General features: G+C 38.6%; 1 protein-coding gene across 4 annotated transcripts in view; it reads left to right on the plus strand.

Annotated features, from left to right (window-relative positions):
• The window catches only part of MYSM1 (Myb like, SWIRM and MPN domains 1), a 29,558-nt gene extending 11,521 nt beyond the window's left edge, over positions 1-18,037 (plus strand). For 2 of the 4 annotated variants that reach the window (XM_030574130.1, XM_030574132.1), the window contains 12 exons: positions 1,027-1,157; positions 5,784-5,887; positions 7,726-7,803; positions 10,719-10,807; positions 11,143-11,197; positions 11,284-11,334; positions 12,094-12,168; positions 12,516-12,704; positions 13,067-13,199; positions 15,944-16,049; positions 16,202-16,259; positions 17,309-18,037. In XM_030574130.1, coding sequence (XP_030429990.1) covers positions 1,027-1,157; positions 5,784-5,887; positions 7,726-7,803; positions 10,719-10,807; positions 11,143-11,197; positions 11,284-11,334; positions 12,094-12,168; positions 12,516-12,704; positions 13,067-13,199; positions 15,944-16,049; positions 16,202-16,259; positions 17,309-17,476 — 1,237 coding nt within the window. In that variant the 3' untranslated portion in view covers positions 17,477-18,037. Of the gene's footprint in view, positions 1-1,026; positions 1,158-5,783; positions 5,888-7,725; positions 7,804-10,718; positions 10,808-11,142; positions 11,198-11,283; positions 11,335-12,093; positions 12,169-12,515; positions 12,705-13,066; positions 13,200-15,549; positions 16,050-16,201; positions 16,260-17,308 lie in introns of those variants that run through there. The other 2 variants (XM_030574131.1, XM_030574133.1) reach the window with 2 other exon arrangements.
• The last annotated feature ends 4,181 nt before the right edge of the window (positions 18,038-22,218 follow it).

The following is a 22,218-nucleotide window of genomic DNA, read 5'->3' on the forward strand; positions in this document are numbered from 1 at the left end:
GTTGTTCTCTAGTGATGTCTGTAATATGTTTCCATTCTTCAGTCTGGGACAGGTAGGAGACTAAAAGACTGAATTCATAGAAAGTCTTTATAGAAAAGTCAGCTATTAAGAGTGGCTATGTTAGAGCAAAAAGTGATAAAACCATTTTTAAAATGGGTCCTTCTCAACAGGGAGCAGTATTCAAGAGACTTGAATATTGTACAGTTCGTCTCCATGGAGCCATTTTAAGGAACTGTGACAGGCTAATTCGCTGTGCAATTTGTTCTCCTGTAGCTTTGTTTTCTGAGTTTAACTGAACTCACTTTAAAAATGTTACAGTATTCTCTCAGCTCTAGGTTAATTGCCTTATAAATTGATAAACTATTCACTAGTTCTGGAGTAGTTCTAAGCGCCCATATTTCTAGGGAAATTTTGACAGACTTCAAAGCAGTAAATGTGCATGAAAGATAAAAAACAGGATTATCACACAGGAAGCTATAAGTTATTTATGCAATTACTTAAAATAACTGTTTAATACTGTAGAACATGTGATACAAAATGGGAACAAGTATTTTATTTTAACAAGGTCATTTAATTTCATTAACTTTTTGTTCCCTGGCACCATTCATTTCCAGGGCCTATATTTTATGCTGTGTGTGGATATCTTTTTCTCTATGCATGTATTTGACTAAATCTGCACAGCCTCAAACGCCATCATAAATTAGCACTTTTGTAAAAAGCTTAGATATCTGTATGGATACTCTGACTATTCCTTATGTTCTTTTGCATAGAGTATACTTTAGAAAACAGCACTCAAACAGTACAATCCTACTTCGTGAGTAGCTTTTTGGGGATGAATATAAGCTTGCTTACCACTAGCATTCTAGGTCTGAGTGTTACACATGTTAAATAGAATCTCCTATTAATTCCTGTAGAAAAAATACAAGGAAATCCAAATGGCTTCACAGAACAGTTAAACTATTCTTTTTTTTAATTTTTACTGATCCATTTTATTTTTGTTTGAAAATGTCCTATGATTTATTTTAGGGAGCGATGTAAACCTAAATACCTGAATAAGACTTCAGTACGGCCAGGACTTAAGAACTGTGGTGATGTTAACTGTATTGGACGGATACACACATACCTGGAGTTAATAGGAGCAATTAACTTTGGCTGTGGTAAAAAGAACATTTTAATCTGCATCCATTCAAATTATAACCACAATGTTAATAGTATCTGTTATCGGTCAGAAACCATTTTGATAAGTTGTGTATGTTATATGAGGTATAAAAATCAAGATAGAGAGAAATCTGTATTTTCAAAAGATTTTTTTGAGTTAAATTAATTCCTGAGTACCTTCTGCATTCAGTCCAATCAGAACTATCCATGTGGGTAATCTTCATCCCATCTCCCTTTTTCTCTGAGGTCTCCAGTCACCCTTATTTCATGTAAGCTCTTTGGGGCAGGTACCTCATCTAATGGCATCCTGACCTGTTTGACCTCCCACCCTTGTCATCATGTAAATCCTAATGGACTACTTATATGAATAGGTATTAGTAGGTATAAAGGTTGCAGAAAATGGCTCTAAGATTATAAACCTTCTGAAAGAAAATAAGTTGTGCTTTTGTTTTGCTTGTAAATTTTCAAAATACTTGGTGTCTTCAAGTAAGGTTTCTGATTATTGACTGCACTTTCTCATAAGATGGGAGAAGCATAACTTATTGAAAATTAGCAGTTTAACCTGTTTCTTTAGCTAACCTGGTATATAGTTTGAAGGAACCACAGCTGTCTTGTGAGTGAACATACATAATTCTTACAGCCCCTCCTCTTATCCTACAATCTGTACTATGCAATGTTCCCTCCCACTCTGTCGGTTGATGGCAGAGCAAAGATTGACAGTCAGACTGGGGCCAGGACAGCCTCTTTCTGGATAACCCGAGTTCTTTGCCTCCATTCCTGGGCAAACATGGGATCTCCTTGTTTTAGCAAAGCCTTCAGGATTGGACTAGTAAAAACATCTTTAATTTGACTGATTGGAGACTCCTAGAACTGTGGGTTTCTAAGCAAGGTTTGCCTCAGACCGTGTCTGGGGCCCCACTTCCAAGAAGACCTCTTAACTTGGCAAGCGGCTTCAGAAATTTACCCAAATATGGGTGACGTGTACTTTGGACAAATGGATGCTATGGGCAGTTCTACAGGGTTATGCCATCAAACTTAGCAGTTACCCAGAGATAAGTTCATAGTATTTCTCAGATCAAACAACAAAACACCAAAAACCAAAAGCCATCTTGGCATTAGGGCGGTATAGCTGGTATCAACAAGACAGATTTTGTGGGGTATGCTTGGTATTTTTAGGTTTCAGAGTAGCAGCAGTGTTAGTCTGTATCCGCAAAAAGAAGAGGAGTACTTGTGGCACCTTAGAGACTAACAAATGTATTTCAGCATGAGCGTTCGTGAGCTACAGCTCACTTCTTCGGATGCATAGAATGGAACACACAGACAGGAGATATTTATACATACAGAGAACATGAAAAGGTGAAAGTATGCATACCAACTGGAAGAGTCTAATCAATTGAGATGAGCTATCATCAGCAGGAGAAAAAAACAACAAAAAAAACACCTTTTGAAGTGATAATTAAGACAACCCATAGAAGGTGTGAGGAGAACTGAACATAGGGAAATAGATTCAGTTAGTGTATTGACCCAACCATTCCCAGTCTCTGTTTAAGCCTGAGTTAATTGTATCTAATTTGCATATTAATTCAAGTTCAGTCTCTTTTTGGAGTCTGTTTTTGAAGTTTTTTTGTTGCAAAATTGCCACCTTCAAGTCTGTCACTGAGTTGTTAGAGAGGTTGAAGTGTTCTCTCACTGGTTTTTAAATATTATGATTCCTGATGTCAGATTTGTGTACATTTATTCTTTTGCGTAGAGACTGTCCGGTTTGGCCAATGTACATGGCAGAGGGGCATTGCAGGCACATGATGGCATATATCACATTGGTAGATGTGCAGGTGAATGAGCCCCTGATGGCGTGGCTGATGTGATTAGGTCCTATGATGGTGTCACTTGAATAGATATGTGGACAGAGCTGGCATCGGGCTTTGTTGCAAGGATAGTTCCTGGATTAGTGTTTATGTTGTATGGTGTGCGGTTGCTGTTGAGTATTTGCTTCAGGTTGAGAGGCTGTCTATAAGCAAGGACTGGCCTGTCTCCCAAGATCTGTGAGAGTGAGGGATCATCTTTAAGGATAGGTTGTAGATCTTTGATGATGCGCTGGAGAGGTTTTAGTTGGGGACTGTAGGTGATGGCTAGTGGCTTTCTGTTATTTTCTTCGTTGGGCCTGTCCTGTAGTAGGTGGCTTCTGGGTACTCTTCTGGCTCTGTCAGTCTGTTTTTTCACTTCAGCAGGTGGGTATTGTAGCTTTAAGAATGCTTGATAGAGATCTTGTAGGTGTTTATCTCTGAGGGATTGGAGCAATACGGTTGTATCCTAGAGTTTGGCTGTAGACAATGGATCGTGTGGTGTGTCCTGGATGGAAGCTGGAGGCATGTAGGTAAGTATAACGGTCAATGGGTTTCTGGTATAGAGTGGTGTTTATGTGACCATCGCTTATTAGCAAGTAGTGTCTAGGAAATGGACCACTTGTGTGGATTGGTCTAGGCTGAGGTTGATGGTGGGATGGAAATTGTTAAAATCACGGTGGAATTCAAAAAAACTTCAAAAACAGACTCCAAAAAGAGACTGCTGAACTCGAATTAATATGCAAATTAGATACAATTAACTCAGGCTTAAACAGAGATGGGGAATGTTTGGGTCATTACACTAATTGAATCTATTTCCCTATGTTCAGTTCTCCTCACACCTTCTATGGGTCATCTTAATTATCACTTCAAAAGGGGTTTTTTTTGGTTTTTTTTCTCCTGCTGATGATAGCTCATCTCAATTGATTAGACTCTTCCTGTTGGTATGCTTACTTCCACCTTTTCATGTTCTCTGTATGTATAAATATCTCCTATCTGTGTGTTCCATTCTATGCATCCAAAGAAGCTGTAGTGCACGAAAGCTCATGCTGAAATACATTTGTTAGTCTGTAAGGTGCCACAAGTACTCCTGGTTTTTTGGTATTTTTAGTGATTCTAAAGAAGAATGGGGACACGAGACATCTTAGATCTCAGATCCTTCAGCAAATCCACCAGGTCTCTGAAGTCCTGATTGAAAACTGTAAAGTCTATCATTACGATTCTTATCACCCCAGTACTTAATGACTTCTGTAAATCTCAATGGGGCTTACCTTCATGTGATAGTCAAGGAGAGTTGCTGGAAATTTCTGCCCTTCTGTTATAATGGGAAGAATTTTTCAGTACAGGGCTCCCCCATTTGTACTAGTGTCTGCCCCACAAGTCTTTACAAAGATCCTGATGGTCTTGCATTCTCAGAGGAAGGGGGTACATGTTTATCCCTACTTAGGACAAGTACTTGGAAAGGAGACTATCAGATCACCCTTCAGCATCCAAAGGAGATTGTAACCTGCATCTGGGATAATAGGTTTCTGGTGAACATGCAGAAGACTCTTCTCTAGCCATCTCAGTGAGTTTTGCTTTTAGTAGTGATCAGAGACACCATTTCAGAGGAGAGACAACAGAAGACCCTCTCTTTAATTCACTAAGTGTCATCTGGTCATCAGACATCCCTAGAAGTCCTTGATACAACTCCTCAGTATGCTAGTTTCATATGTAAATACTCTACAACAGACCAGATTTCATCTAAGGATGCTTAGATATATTTTTCTTATCATAGGAAGAAATTGCACCCAATCAGGAACAGAGAATCACTGTTCCAAAGTGAATCACTTCCTACCTCAAGTGGTGGACTGAATCACCTTTAAGATTCCAACAGCGTGTCCAGTTTCAAAACTGTTGAAATTCACGATCACCATCACTGTAAACTTTCATACATGGGGAGCACTCCTCAATAGGACAGTGGCTAATGGGACTTTGTCCAGTTTGAAGAAGAGGCATATAAACGAGCTAGAGCTCAGGATGATCAGACTACCCCTCCTCTGCTTTCAAACGCCTGTCCACCAGCATCATGTAACTCACAGCTGATGACACCACTACAGTTGCATAAATCAGCCAACAAGGGGGAATGAAATCTTCCTCCATCCACAAGGAAGTGATACATCTGTTGACTTTGTTAGAGCATCATTTCTCCCCCTAAGCTATCCACATAATGGCTCAGCAGGAAGGACCTGGAGCTTGAATCCTCTGTTTCAGGAGGTGTAGAAAAAGTTCAGGGTTCCAATCACAGATCTCTTTGCCTCAAGGAAAGGTATCAATGTTCTGTCTCAAAGGTGGCCATAATGCTTACTTTCCGGCTTTCTCTACGTACCTCTACTGGCGAGGTTGAGAAAAAAGATCTTAAAGGAACCAGCCACCATCCTCTTAATTGACTCATATTGGCCCCACAGTTAGTCATTTTCAGCTTTGGCAGCCACCATTCTGGGATTCTCCACAGGTGATGATCTTGGCCCTTAGCTGTAGGTGAAACTTTGTTCTGCCTCTAACCTTCGGGGAGGAAGAATGCCCCACCGTACAGACTGCTGGACATGGAGGGTCTTAGAAAGAAAATTCACAGATAACGAAGTTTTCCTTTCCTAAAGTTGGCATGCTACTGAGTGAGGACCAGATGACTATACTATTGCCTGATCATAGAGTAGTACCTCCTAGTTGAGATTTGTATTAAATATGGAATTTTTATTTACCAGGATTAATGAAGAATAATGTGTGCTCTCTGCATTCCTATAGAACAGGCTGTGTATAACAGACCACAACCGGCTGATAAAACACGATCCAAAGAAGGCAAAGACACCATAGAAGCATATCAGCTTGCTCAGCGTTTGCAGTCTATGGTAAAATGAAAATAAACAGTTATATGTGTCAGCAGTAGGTCCTCTTCAACTTTCACTTTCGATACAGGGCATCTCTCTGAATTTCTTCTTAACCTATTCAGCTTTGATCACTTTCCAGTGTGTTCTTTGATTCAAGTGTCTGCTTTAGCACTAGTGTTATTCTTTGTCATACCTGTCCTAATTACTATTCTATTGCACAGTTGGTTTCCACTCCAACTTGGTCAGTCTTATCTGTCTGGAGCTAGAAAACCCAGCATAATTTGCATCTGTGAGAAAGCATTGGAGTGTTCTGGCAGCATGTAGGGAGGCTGCCTACATTTTAATGTGTAAATTTACCAAGTTTTTGGAGTGACTTATTTAGAGTTCAGCATTTATAACCAAGCATATATGGGACGTTATAAATAATTTATTGCTTCATTAAAAGAATAAGATTTGCCAGATAATTATGTAACAAGTGTATGTCACATCCAATTTCTATTTTGCTGTAAAGATATCTTGTGTATTTAAATATATTGGTACAAGGAAACTAAATCAACCCCACAAAGGAAGTGGCAGAAAAGAAAATCCATATATGAAATAAAAATGTTATGCAGAAAGCATGAGCCATTCTCATACTGTTTGCATGACAATTTGCAATTCTTTACCAGTATATTTAGTCTTGGCAGTATTCCATTCAAATCGATGTCTGTAAATTTTGATTTCAGTTGACACACTGAAATTGATGGGAAAAAAATCCATTAATAACAGTTGATGCAAGTGCAGCCTCCCCCTCCTGCATCTTGTGCCTGCAAGGATTGAGTGGTATTGGTTCTGTGGCAACATAGATTGAGCCTTCTGCAGCCATGCTATTATGGGAGTGAGTGAGTGGGTCTTGACAACGAAGTTGCAGAGAGCTCCTTGCATGGCTGCAAGGCTGATGATGCTGGATCGCTGCAGGTGCAAGGTGCAGGGAAGGCTGAAGTCCTGCTTGGGGACAAAGCCATTTGGCAACAGGATAATTGCCCGGTAGCTGGCAGTTCATCTTCCACCTCCCCTTGCAGTCCTGGCTGGGTGTCTGTGCTCTGCCCTGCCATGATCGCAGCCTTCCCCACACCATGCACCTCCAGGGAATGGGTGTCACCCATACTGCAGCAGCACAGGTAGCCCTCTGCAGCTCTGTTGTCGCGGTCCCGCTCTCTCATTCACTCACCAGTCAGGAGTGTAGGGGCTGTCCTGGCAGGAATTGTGCGGCAGCAGGATGGCCTTCCCTGCAGCCAGGGGCTCGTCATTGTCCTTGGCGCCTTGGCTAAGGGTCTTAGTTTTGCCAGGTCTCCCTGGCACCTAGTGCCTCAGTGTCTTGAGCCCCTCAGCCACACAGGGTGCCACATGTAGCTGTAGTGTCAGTGCTAGCCTAACTCCAACTCTACCCTCCCACCACCCAATTTCCCACAACTGTAAAAATAAAAATTGTTAAAAATTAAAAATAAAAATAGATATTAATTGTTGAAATTGAAGAAAAAAGAAGAAAAACAAGAAAGAAAGAAATCCGCCAAGCCCACATGTCCTAAACCATGCTGTCTGTACTAGATGGATGGATCCATGGATTTTTACTCAGGTATTTACTGTACCTCTTAAGGAAACCCTTTCCTGATTTATTTCTAGAAAAGTTGCCAACTGTTGAATATAAACAAAAGTAAAGAGTTCTCTGTTATTCAGTGGGACTATTCTGGGAGTCTTAATGCTGATGAGCCACTGACCATTTGGATGTCATTTTAGGGCTGATTAAACTCAGCAAATGTCAGTGCTTTGATGTGCGTGGATTGATGATGTTTGACTAGTATTTTATGTGCTTCTTACAGCGTACAAGAAGACGACGTGTGCGAGACCCCTGGGGAAACTGGTGTGATGCCAAGGATTTGGAAGGACAGACATTTGAGGTAACTCTTCTGTTTTTAAACTGTTCTGGTAGATATGATTCTTGCTAACTATTTATCGCATGATATCTCATCAAAGGCATTAGAAAAAATGATTGCACAATAAGCGTTAAAATTACATTTGTTCTTTTTGAAACTATGATTTGAAAATAATATTGGAGCAACTGTTAGGCAATTGTGCTAATATGGTGAATGTACTTTGAGTATGCATGTCCCAAACATGTCCAGTCATATTATAAAGCATATACTATGTCATAGCATGGCCATAATGTTTCTTATTTTAATTTGCAGATTTGGTCAGTCTTATTCTCATTCAGTGAAAAGTTGCTCTTCATTTCACATCATATAAACCTTTTGTGTATAAAAAATGTAGCTCTAATTCAACATTACGGTTGAAATATCAAGCGTTCATAAATCTGGAATTTGGTCTTTATTCCAATTTGTCAGCAATAAGAGTATGAGTTTATATTTAAAAAAAAAAAAGTTTCAGCTTGCTTATTTTAAACATTCTTCATAACAAATAAAACTGATTTAAACAAAAAAAAACCTTCCTGAAGACTATGTACTACGTTAGGCAGTTTCTTTACATCACATACTGAGTTTTACATGTTGCATAAGAAAGACAGCGGTGATAGATGTGTGACTGACCAGTTCTCACCTTTACCTGGGGCTTTTAGCTGTAAGACAGTGGGGACCTTATAGCAGGTTCAGTGAGTGGTTATCATGGGGAAAAAATAGAGCATTTGTGATATACCTAGGAAGCACTGTCAGGAGACCTGGGTTTCAATCCTGATTCTTAGGGCTTGTCTACATCAGAAAGTTGCAGCGCTGGTGAGGGAGTTACAGCGCTGCAACTTTGAAGGTGTACACATCTGCAGGGCATCACCAGCGCTGCAACTCCCTGTTTGCAGCGCTGGCCGTACTCCCGTTTTGTCTCGGGTGTAGAGGATCCAGCGCTGGTGATCCAGCGCTGGTAATCCAATGTAGACACTTACCAGCGCTTTTCTTGACCTGCGTGGAAGGAGGAAGCCTCTGGTAATCAAGCTGGTCTCCTTTCCCGGTTTGCTCTCTCGTTCCCGGAACCCCGAGCAAGCAGGTCTCCTTCCCTGCGGTTTGCAGGGTGGCTCCGGGAACGCGAGAGCAAACCGCGGGGAAGCTGGTCTCCTTTCCCGGTTTGCTCTCTAGTTCCCCGAACCGCCGAGCAAGCGGTTCTCCTTCCCTGCGGTTTGCAGGGTGGCTCCGGGAACGCGAGAGCAAACCGCGGCAAAGCTGGTCTCCTTTCCCGGTTTGCTCTCTCGTTCCCGGAGCCACCCTGCAAACCGCAGGGAAGGAGAACCGCTTGCTCGGCGGTTCGGGGAACGAGAGAGCAAACCGGGAAAGGAGACCAGCTTTGCCGCGGTTTGCTCTCTCGTTCCAGGAGCCACCCTGCAAACCGCAGGGAAGGAGAACCGCTTGCTCGGCGGTTCGGGGAACGAGAGAGCAAACCGGGAAAGGAGACCAGCTTCGCCGCGGTTTGCTCTCGCGTTCCCGGAGCCACCCTGCAAACCGCAGGGAAGGAGACCTGCTTGCTCGGGGTTCCGGGAACGAGAGAGCAAACCGCGGCGAAGCTGGTCTCCTTCCCCGGCTTGCTCTCTCGTTCCCGGAACCCCGAGCAAGCAGGTCTCCTTCCCTGCGGTTTGCAGGGTGGCTCCGGGAACGCGAGAGCAAACCGCGGCGAAGCTGGTCTCCTTCCCCGGTTTGCTCTCGCGTTTCCGGAACCCCCCTTGAAGCCGCCCAACAGCGCTGCAGTGTGGCCACATCTAACACCACTTGCAGCGCTGGTTGCTGTAAGTGTGGCCACTCTGCAGCGCTGGCCCTATACAGCTGTACTAATACAGCTGTAACAACCAGCGCTGCAAAATTTTAGATGTAGACATGGCCTTACACTCTTTACTGTGACCTTATTACGGCTAGCTGAGGTGGAAAGAAAATGTAGGCCTTTTAGGTTTCCAGCCCTGTACTTATTCCTCTAGGGATAGAGTTTAGGAAATATAAACAGTGCCATCCCCCTCCCCAAAATTATCTGATATCCAACACTGTAAGATTTTCCAGAGTTTTGAAGTGTTTACAAGTTTAGATGACATTGAAGTATTTCGCAGTGCCATCAACATTCAAAGTCAATGTAGACTAAACAGACAGTTGTTTACTGTGCGTCCACACTCCTAGTGTTCTAAACCTTAGAATGAGCAGAGAAACTTAACAGATAATCCTACTCTTCCTGTGTGGGGGAAAAATGTGTGACTTATTGACATCAAAATTACTGAACTACTATACTTTCTTTCACACTCAATTTGTTTATTAGATCTCACTGAAATCTAGAGAACACGTGCAGTTTAAACAAAATCCATTTTTCTGCCATTGAGTTATGTATGTACAAAATGTCACTCACAAGACAGTCATAATTCATGATTGAGGCAAGCATCGGATCTAATAACTAAAATGTTTGAATGGCTTTGGCTGCTGCGTCTACCATTTCCTGCAAAGAGTGATTTTTAGGTTGAGACAACATGGAAAATTTCAGCACCAAAGAGGAACTGCTTTGAGAAAGTTTTGACCAGCAGATTATAATGGAAGTTGTACTTATGCATACATTTGACAGTGAAGGCTTATGTGAGATGTGGATGCCATTACTTGAACTCTGATTAGATCAAGCCTGGGGGATGATAGGAAGAGTCTCTTCCATCTTCCTGCAAAAACAGATCTATGTGCTAATGACTCTGTCACTGTTTTCACACTGCATGGTGTATTCTGGCTGTTTCAGTGCATAATGAGTGATTCAGTGACAAAAGCTGCTAGCATGGCAGCGTGCAAATTAGTGTCCAGAATGTAAGTATTTTGAAGGAGCCTGGAAATCATTACTGATAAAATTTGTTTTTTAGCATCTCTCTGCTGAGGAACTAGCAAGAAGGAGAGAGGAGGAGAAACTTAAACCTGCAAAGCCTTCTAAAGGATCAAGACAAATCAAAAGGTTTTCTTCTTGTGTGCTGTTTGATCTGCAATATCTCTTTTGGAAATAGAGATAATTGGCTTGCATAGATTCAAACCTAAATGTTATGAATCATTGCTATGTAGACACATGTGCTTTGCAATCTAGATTTTTAAAAAGTCTGACATCACAATTGTAAATTACAAAAATTTACCGTTTAAATTCATGGCTGTAAATTGCAAAATTCCAGTAATTGGGGACCAGTCACTGGAGTGGCGGGATGAGCAACTACAACAAAGGGAGAAAATGTGATTTATTTAACGACTTTTCTTCATTGATTGTCCTTATCTTTAGAGAAAATTTCTTTCATTTTGTAGTTCCTTTGATCCCTTTCAGCTGATACCTTGCTGTTTCTTCACTGAAGAAAAACGAGTAGGTACATATTCATGAATAATCAAGAACATTCATTTATATACTTACAGGATGTCTCTTGTACTCATTATTGCTTGTCATTTCAGGAACCATTTCAGGTGAAAGTGGCTTCAGAAGCACTTTTAATAATGGATTTGGTAAGGATTAAGCATTGTTTTATAATGGACTGAAGTATATATTTTGGTATATCCCCATTTTTCTCAATTAGTTTCCTTCCCATTTAGAGCTAAAAGCAAAAGTCTACTACAGGAGAAATCCCAAACTGCTGCATGTCCTTACGGTTGTGTCTATATATTTTACTGTAATAATAACCACAGTTTATGCAAGCTACCTACCAACATGAATGGTTGTTAATGCCTATTCTTGTTCCAGATGAAGTTACTAAAAAGTTATCACTGACTTAGATAAGAGCAGTAACAGATCCGTACTCAGTTCCATTTCTCCTAGGATAGCCATCTTTTGTGATAGGAGTTGCTACAAAAGAAACATCTCTTCATTGTGCATGTTACCATTTAGGAACCCATTGGGATCATTACTCTGTTTGCCCAGCAATCCAGAAGATGATTCAGTATTTGCGTATTCTTTTTGTAAAAACAAAATATACCATGCCAGGCACTGGGTTCCTGGTGTTAAATGGTGACAGTTTCTCCAACCGTCAGCGCCTCATACATGCTTAATACTTAGATGGGTGGCAAAGATCATCTTTATTCGCTTACTTTAAATTGAAACACACAGTATTTCAGTCTTTATTATTCTCAGTTTTCCTTATAAACCTTACTGTGAAAGAACCTGTGAAGACGATGTTTTATAATGTAAATCCAAGATTAGCAGTTGTTATGAAAATTGATATTTTTAACAAATATTTTAAGTAATGTGTATATATTATATATCTTTAGCATGCTCATGTTTCCATGGCAGAAGTAATAGGCCTATTAGGCGGAAGATACTCTGAAGCTGATAGAATTGTTGAAGTAAGTTTTGGTTTTGGTTTTGCGGGGGGGTGGGAAAGGGTTTCAGTGTTCATTCTGCATTTCACTAAAAGTATTGGTTAAATGCGTTATATTGAAAAAAATCGATGCAAGAGTTAGTGTCCTACAGATTATTGAATTAGTTGTTCTTTAGTTTTAAAAACTTGAAATTTGAAACGTTAATTATTGTAATCTTGACGTTACAAAATTTAAGATCTCATAAAAGTAACTGGCTGTCATATCTCTTCTATACTTGCATAAGAGAATCTAGTATTTAACATTGATTTATGATTGGTTTAAATGTGTTCACTCAATGTTTCCATTTATCCTTATGTGGATGTTATTTACAGATTTGTGCAGCAGAACCATGTAATAGTCTCAGTACAGGACTGCAGTGCGAGATGGATCCAGTGTCTCAAACTCAGGCCTCAGAAACCTTGGCTGTTAGAGGGTACAGTGTTATTGGGTGGTACCACTCTCATCCTGCATTTGACCCCAACCCTTCGATACGAGATATTGACACTCAGGCTAAATACCAGGTACTCTTTGTGTGTATGTTAAAAAAGCCTTTCGTTTCTGGTATTTATAATTTAATACGCTTAATGCAATAATGGTTCTGGTTTGCACAACTGAAAATCATTTTTGTTGTAAATTGATTTTTAGCTTTACAGAGTCTTACAGTGATTAATTTAGATATTGTTTAATTGAAATTGAGGGAAGAAAGGATAATAAATATAATATTCTATATTTACATTAGTGGAGTAACCTGTTTTTCAGATTCATAAGGATTTACTAATGTCTCTCTCTACCTTCTAATTTTTTAACATAAAAGATAGTTGGAACAGGAGTTTGTATTGCACTTAGAAAATATATTACTAATTTTATTTTTTCCTTCATTTAGAGTTATTTCTCCAGAGGCGGGGCAATGTTCATTGGAATGATCATAAGTCCTTATAACCGAAATAATCCTCTTCCATATTCTCAGATTACTTGTCTGGTTATTAGTGATGAGATCAGTTCTGATGGCTCATACCGTAAGTATCCGAACTAATTACTTTTACCTCTCTCCTCTTGATCCTTCAGGATTTTAGATGGAAAATTTAGATTCTTAACACTTGAACAAGGGCTTGAAGTATTCTCTCATCTCTGAAGCTGGGCAGCTTTCCCTGAAATAGAGGGGCTTAAACCATCAGTTCCTGCATAATCTAACTTTTATTTTAAAAAACCATTAGTATTTTGTGACCTCGTGAGTGAAAAGAAATGCTTCCAACTATACAGAGATCTAGTATTTGTCTTCATGGCTGCATACAGATGTGTATTGTCTCTGTTGCTGCTCATGGCTTTCCCAAATCACAGCCAAGTAAAGTTACCAAGACTGGTCAGTTTCACTGTTGATATTCAGAACTCTGTGGACACCAGTGAAACCCTTAAGAATTATCTCACTTTCACTCTGCTGCTTCAGAAAACCATGAGCAGACACAGGCATGGAGGGGAGGAGGACCAAGATATCACAGAGACCTAGAAAGAGGAGTGGAGAAGCAAATAAGAGAGATTGATGAAGGGGTAGAACAATTGGAAGCTACTTTTCAGTAGTTGGGAATTTGGTGTGCAGAGCGGGTTCACACTAATCGTACCTGTCAGCCAAAGGCTAATATGAAAAGATGTAGTCCCAAACAGATTCCCAGATTAATAACTTGGCAGGAATCCCAGCTCTCTTCCCCTTTCCAGCAGTACAAAATGGGCTACTTATAAGGATATTGCCGATAGACCTTCCAGGCTTGCTCCATTTCACCCAGTTTCACATATCAATTCTGGCTGGTAGGTTTATTCTTTTGGCTAGTAAGTATCTCTTAAATTTATCAATTTTTGACTTGGATATTTTGATAACTAATAAATAGCATGTAGGGGGCAAAATGTTGATGGAGAAAAACCCTGACACCTCACAGAAGAATCTGAATCCCATTCCATGTTGACACCTTTCATTTATTCTCATCTCATGTGTTATATGATGTATTTCCTCTCCTCCCCTTTTAAAAAAAATTCCTAGAGACACTTTGTATAAAAATTACAAGGACTATAAGAATTGATCTGTTTCCTATGTTTACTCTCTTGCTGATCTGAGGCAAAGTCACAGGATAATAGTCCAGTAGTAGAATTAAATTTTCCTGTTCCACAGTTCATAAATGCTGCCCCCTAATTCAGCCTTTGCCTCCAAACATCAGAGACTTGAATCTTGCGGTGTTGGGGAAGATAGATAGATCTGACACTTCCCTCATTATGTTTTATAATGGCCTGTACTGAGGAGAGACCAGCCACCTGGAAATGTGCTTCCCAGTGCTGTGGGCAGAGTGTAGATGACCTTTTTGTGATACTCCTTGTTTACCATACTGATAGCAGCACATAGCGTAACCCTGGTCCTGCCATTCCTATGACTCAGAGCTAAAGTGCCTGTGAATGATACCTGGCCTTAGTCGTCGTCTTTTTGTTCTGTAGCTTGTGGAGATGACTTGTTTTCAGGTGGCAAATAGATACAGTATAGGGAGTAAGTACATTTTTCTTAAATATAACCTATACTTTTGGAAATCAAACTCTGGTATCTTATGTGGCCACCTTCCAGTCAGTGCAGATAGAAACATAATTCATGCACGGGTCTTAAAAAAACAATCTTTCTTTCTATACAGTTGTTTCTATTAATTAAATAAATTACAATATTAGATACATGGTATATTTTTCAGTGTCTTTCATGGTGCTTCAATGATTCCTTAAAGGTTTGCAAAGCACTCTAACAATTGCATTATTCATTGTTGTATTTTTTATATTTAACTCTGAGGCAGCTATGTTATATTGTGGCAAAAATATGTGAGTTTAAGGGAAATGGACAGAAATTGGAGTTTCACATTAGTGATAACTATTTGAGTGGATGAACATTCTTGCTCTTGAAAGTCCATTTTGCATCGACTGAACATTTTTTCAAATCTGAGATGTAAATTGTAGCTATTGCCTTCTTTTTCTTTCCTTTGAGGTTTTGAATGAAAACATGTGAATCAGCTCATTATATTCTTGTGGTCCTGAAAAGATTTATTTTTAGTGTTAACCTGGGTGAAGACAGTAAATTCTAGTAATCTGGTAACTGATTTGTGGGCTAGTAGTCATCCTCTTGCATTCTGTGTATAACACTTTTTAGGTTTGTTTATCTATGCCCATTCTCAGTAATGTAACTAGAAGTTTTAAGACTGAAGTTCTTGCTTAGAAACTTAACTTTCCTTGCTCTCTCTTACCCTCCCCCCAAATTTAGGGTAACAGTCAGTCACCGCAGTATCAGCCACCACACCTCACTTGTGAATAAAAAAAGAATACATTTTACCCATATGGTTTAATCCACAGGGAACACTGGGACACCAGCCAAGAGATGAGAAATGTGACTTCAAAAATAAAAGGAAGTGGTGATAAATTATAAAATGTTTAATTTTGCTGTTTTACTATTCTTTTGCAGAGCTATTTTGTTTTGAAAGTTTAACTTCAAACAAAAATGTGGTATAATTTAATGAAAAAAACTTTGTTTTTCTACCAAACTTAAATTTGGAACCTTAAAATAGCTGACCGTGTCACTTCAACCTGCTTAGTTTTCGTAAGTAATAGGTTTGCAAGTTATTGTTGCTGCAACACGCATAAGTAAAGTATGAACAGTTGCAAGGAAGGAGGGAGATTGCTTCCAGATTTGAAGAGGAGTGGCAGGTGTAAGGGAACCAGGGAGTAATCATGTTTTAATGACTTACAGGCCTGCCTTACAAGTTTGAAGTACATCAGATGTTGGAAGAACCTCAGTGGGAATTAGTGTTTGAAAAAACAAGATGGATAATCGAAAAATACAGGCTCTCTCATAGGTGTGTGTGTGTTTGCTTGCAATATACTTGTTTTTAAAATAAGCCACTTTACAGTTTTGGTGTATTTATAATTAGTATTTCAACAGAAAACAGATTTGTCCATTTCATCCACCATTTCATCCAATCAAGACTTTTTATATTTCTTCCAATAGCAGTGTCCCCATGGATAAAATCTTTCACAGGGATTCTGACCTGACCTGTTTGCAAAAAGTAAGCATTTAAATTTTTTAAATGTCACTTTTTTTGGAGTAATCTGAAACATCTATAATCTCAGCCATGAAAATCACAATTTTAGGCCAGTTGCTATACATATCTTTTATATTGCAGCTCATAATTTTATTTACCATAACTATCAAAATAAGGTTGGGTTATGTTTCCATACTTGCTGTTGACTTCATTTTTGGAGTTGAGGCCAATGATTAAAGCAATATTTGAAGTTTTAACCTTAGTTAAAAAGGAAAAAAAGCAAATTATTGCCTGTTCTCTGCATGTTTGACTGCTATTAATGTCAACAAGAGTTGTTGCACATTGAGAGAATTAGTCTCCTACATTCTTTATCCTATTCTTAAAATGATGTTGCTCCATATTTGTCATGCATAAGTGAGAATTTTATGAAGTTCTGAATAATTGAATCTGTAACATTAATTGCATAACAAGACAGAAAATTTGCTCAAAGCAAAAGTCATATAAACAGAAGACATGCAGTAATTACTCTCATTTATTTTTTTTTCTTTCAACATGACTGTTCATAAACAACTTAAATCTAAAATTGAACTGTCAGAAAGATCTTTTGAATTTAACTATTGTATGATTTATGGTAAAGAATCCCATGCATAATTGTCTATAGAATAATGTAAGTCCTGTGATGCAAAGATTATTATTTCAATCCTATATTTCATAGCCAATTATTGAACACAAACTGATCACCAGCTAAAGTGAAAAATAATTTTTCCCTTAAGCACAATTGATCCAGTTGTGCTTGGCTTTCCTCTAAAGCAGTTGGTATAGGGAACTATCAGAGTCAGGACTCCAGAGTCAGGATCCCTGAAAGGGATCACTGATCTGTTTCTTTATGGTAATCCCTGTATACACTTTTTATATTGAATGGTTTCTGCAAACCTGCCAAATAAATCAAGGTTTACTCTTACAGCATTCATCAGCTAGAAAGACAAAACAGTTTCGTTCATTTTTTCTACTGAAATGTCTAAGTTGAGCAGTTATGTGTTTCTGAACGTAATAATAATTTTCTTTTAAACTAGCTTTTGGCGTGTCTGAGGAAGACTCTGGGCAAGGTAACGAACTGCTTCATTGCTGAAGAATTCTTGACTCAGATAGAAAACTTATTCCTTTCTAGCTACAAAAGTGAGAAGCAGAATAATACAGCTGAAGAAAATAAGAATGAGTGTGCAAATGAATTGCCAATGTGATGGCTTTTTCAGTGATGAAATTTCAGTTGAATGGACTACTATCCATTGTTCCTCTTTCAAAGTTATTGTCTCAGATGACAGTAATAGGGACATAATCCAGTATCTCAGATAGTGTAATGGTTCTAAAGGCATTTGGAAAACCTCTAACAAATGTTTTCTGATTACATGTGAAATTTGTATTTTTTACATGCTGAAAAATTATTGAATAGTATCACAAACTTTGGGTTATCATTTGGCCAGCAACCTACCATTGGGAAGGATAAGCTGAAATATAGCATACTGTTTCTGTGCATAAAGGAGAGGGTCCCTCCTCTTAGTCTTTGAATATGGAATTTTGGCCTTTTTTCTGTCCTCAGATACACATTGTATTGAGAGTTAGATGTGTACATCAGAGGGAAGAATTTGTCCCGTAGTGCATTGTGTTGTCTAAATTTGGATAATTCTGCAGATGAGATTTATACCACTCTATCACTGCAAAGATTATAGTATATCTGGTACTAATTTTCCTGGTATTTACTCTAAACTTGTACTCTGCCTAATTTAATTCACTCTGTTATTCCTTTTTGAGCCACTGCAGACAATTTTTTTCTGACATACCCTTCCCCATCTTCCATAATACATGGAAATAAGGCTAGCAGGACATAATTATTTGTCACTTCTTGTTGCCACAGTTTCCAATGGAAACAATAAGTTCTGGTTATTACATGTTGTACTCTTCCCAATCTTCCATGTTACAGAGACACAATGCTATCTTGTTCTATCAGATCATCATTATTTGTCATTTCCTGGTTATCACAGGTTAATGCCATATGGCAAAATCTAGCACTGTACAGTGGCAGCCAAAAAAATGTTTGTCTCAGCTGCACAGCAAGAAAGAAAATGAAGTGCACATGTGTTATATTCACTTCCCTTCTCTTTACAATAGCAGTTTAACAAGTAACTACGCTGTTCATATCAGCTTCTGATACAATTATACATTGATACAATTATATATTCAGATAAATTAGTGCCAAATAAGCAGATTGATTTGTAATTGAACCTCAAGAGAAATACTGTTATCAGAAATCGTAACTTCCAAACATTTTATCAGCTGTATCACAGTGTGTAAATTTTTGTAGAAGAATATCAGTGGTAGATTTCTTCCTGAATCATGGGCAAACTGTTGATGAGTGTACACTTACTATTGTATGTAAAGAGTATCTTGGCCAAAATGTCCGAGGTATTTGAAAACAGAGAGTAACCAAGAACTTAGATTATCCTTGTGTTTTTAGGATCTAATCATACTATAAAATGTACATTTTAATTTTATATCTGGCCCTGTATAACAAAAATGCAATTTAAAATATTTCAGATTTGCATCTTAACTTCATCTTGCTCTGTGCACTTAGGGGAAAAAAAGCTATGTTAACAATTAAAAGTGAGGATTGCAAAACTTTAATACTGTGGGATCACATCCCAAGTAGATACCTGTTTCCAAGAAGGTAAAATCAGCTGTTATTGAGCTTTCTAAAATGGAGTTTAGTCCCTTTTCATTTCAAAGTGGATGATGCAGAACCTAATTTTAGAAAAAATGTAAACATACATAACTAGAGACTTTTTCCAGGCTGTATTCAAGACCTATTGTCTTAATATTAGAGAACCTTCTGCACTGTGTAAATCTGCAGATAAGAATCTTAAGATTCTAGTGTGATGTGTATAGTCCATCAATTTAAAAGAAGTGCAATCCTTTTTTTTTACACACACACACACACACACACACACACACACACACACACACACACACACACACACACACACACACACACACACACACACTCTCTCTCTCTCTCTCTCTCTCTCTCTCTCTCTCTCTCTCTCTCTCTCTCTCTCTGATCCAATCTGTGGACCTTTTATTTCCCCTAGATTGGATGTAATGTGAAATGCCATCTCTCTCTCCTCTTTCCTAAATGAAAGTATTGCATGGCTCTCAGTATTTCTAGCTGTAGACTACACATTTTGTTCACAAAACAGATTTCCCATCTCCTTCAGTTTAAATTTTGGAGTATTCCTTTATCAAGTATTGTATTTCAGTTTTCAGTGGTTTTATATGTTCCTCTATAAAAAAAAGTCACATTGTATATATCTGTACTAAAATATGTTGTAAATAGTTATTTGTAGAAACAAAATCATTTGTCAAAAGACTTGAACCTCAAGTATAGCTGCAGTATGTGGTAGATGTAGTGTCTTTGTTCTGGGTGTTATTTTTTGAGTCATTTAAAAAAAATACAGTGAGGCAGTATTGCTAAAATAATGGAAACTAAATTTGCTGGCTGCTGTGCCCCCTTTTTAATGATTAGAGTGAGCAAAAACATTAATAATGATGTGCAATTGATTTTAAAGAGTCATATATACCATATCAGCTAAGATGTTTTGGGTACAGGATGTTTTAAATTGTGGAATCTGAGTCACTCTGACTTGCACATCAGCACTCTGATCCTGCAATCCCATTCTCATGAGTGGACTCTTGTGCCTGCCCAGAGACCTGTTGACTCAGTTTACAAGTAGAATTAGGGTCCAAATTTGCTCAGTGTACTTGTAGAAAAAATGGTTATAACTGCTATTGCTGCAAACTTAATCCTGGATCTAAAATCCAAGCTGTGTTCTTTCTGGTTCATGCGTCATAGCCAGTAATAAATATATTTTGTTTCACCAGCAGTAATTGGTCCAGTAAAAGATATTATTTTGCCCATCTTCTCCCTATCATATCCTGGGACCACAAGGCTACAACAACACTACAAACAAATAATAAATGCAGCATTTGTGATAATAGTTAACAGTTCTATTGACAGTATATGAGCCAAAAAAGAACCCAGCTCATCTTCCTTAGTGTTGTGTCAGCTATACAGTGCTAATATGACTTAAAAAAATAGTAAAAACTTACTTTTTTCATTGTAGTAGCAAAAATGACTTTAAACACACACAGGGAATAATTTCTTTTTACTCAGAAATCTCTATTTTTTATCCAGACGATTTTCTGATGAGCACCATGTTTTTAGTATGACAGTGCTAGAATGTGCTATTTAATCTTTTATAACACGTCATATTTTGCCAAGATAAGTTGCTCAGAAGAGAGAAGAAAATAGTAAGCAGCATCTTAGAAGACCTAAAACCAAGTTGACCAAAGTACTTTAAATTGAATCTGTCTTGATGCTGTGATCAACTGAGCTCAATGCAATATTATGAAACACCTCTCCTTTGGGAAATGAAAACAACACGTTCTCTTCATCCATTGTATATGTTGTAACTCCCATGAATGCTGTGTGTGTGCAATGAGTTCATATATACTTACATGTGTGTTTGTTGGCTGTTTTAAGTTTTAAAGACCCAATTGTTTGCAGTATTTAATCACAGGGATTTATACCATGTGCTTGACTTGTACATCAATATCTTAAAAAACCTCGAATAAATAAGAAGTTAATTTCCTAGGAAAATTGTTTAAGTTGCAGGAATTCATACACAGTACTATCATTGCCCATGGTAAGTTATACACGTTTACATGTTGCTCAGACATGGTCAGTATTCCTAGCTATTTTTAGAATGTTCTTTCACTGAAAAATTGTGTATCAAGTAACCCTACAGCTGTATTGTGTGTTTGTACTAGTTCTCTGTCTTTTGAAATAACTTAAGAATTGAATATTAAGCACAAATTAACACTAAAAATGATGTGGTTCAACTAAGTGTGATAAGCACCAGTAGATGGAGTTTTGTTGCACTGATATATTTAACTAAAAATATAATGCTTTAATATAGCATCTTCCAGCTGAAGATATTAGTGTTTTGGAATGTTAGTTAGGCCTGATTGTTCCTTCTTTCCACCAATCCCTTCCCCTAAAATCTTTAAAGTGTTTTTGTATTACATTAAAAAGTGTGTGTGTGTGTGTGTGTGTGTGTGTGTGTGTGTGTGTGTGTGTGTGTGTGTGTGTGTGTGTGTGTGTGTGTGAGAGAGAGAGAGAGGTGAAATCAGAAACACAGTTAGTTCTAACATGCTATCACCCTGATTGCTTTGTTTTGATAAAGTATCAATTTTCCCCACATTCTATTTACTTTTTGTCTTTTTAGAATATAAGGTACATCTCTACCCCGCTATGACACGGTCATGGGGAGCCAAAAATCCCTACCGCATTATAGCTGAAACCCCGTTATATCGGCGTAGGGGCGACAGGGCTCTGGCCGTGATTTAAAGAGCTCTGGGCTCCAGCCGCTGCGGGGAGCCTCAGGCCCTTTAAATCGCCGGCAAGCCCCGCTGCCACAGCCCCGGGGTAGCGGCGGCAGGGCTCCAGCAGTGATTTAAAGGGCCCGGGGCTCTCCGCAGCAGCCGGAGCCCTGCTTCTACCGAGCTATACGCAAACTCGTGTTATATTGGCTCACATTATAGCAGGGTAGAGGTGTAATTGGTGCATGGGCGGTCTTTTGTATAGCGCAGGGGTCGGCAACCTTTCAGAAGTCATGTGCTGAGTCTTCATTTATTCACCTTAATTTAAGGTTTCGTGTGCCAGTAATACATTTTAACGTTTTTTACAGTATCCCTTTCTATAAGTCTATAATATATAACTAAACTATTGTTGTATGTAAAGTAAATAAGGTTTTAAAAATGTTTAAGAAGCTTCATTTAAAATTACATTAAAATGCAGAGTCCCCCGGACTGGTGGCCAGGACCTGGGTAGTGTGAACGTCACTGAAAATCAGCTCACGTGCCATTAGGT

This window comes from Gopherus evgoodei, chromosome 8 (assembly GCF_007399415.2).
Source record: "Gopherus evgoodei ecotype Sinaloan lineage chromosome 8, rGopEvg1_v1.p, whole genome shotgun sequence".
Taxonomy (NCBI): domain Eukaryota; kingdom Metazoa; phylum Chordata; order Testudines; family Testudinidae; genus Gopherus; species Gopherus evgoodei.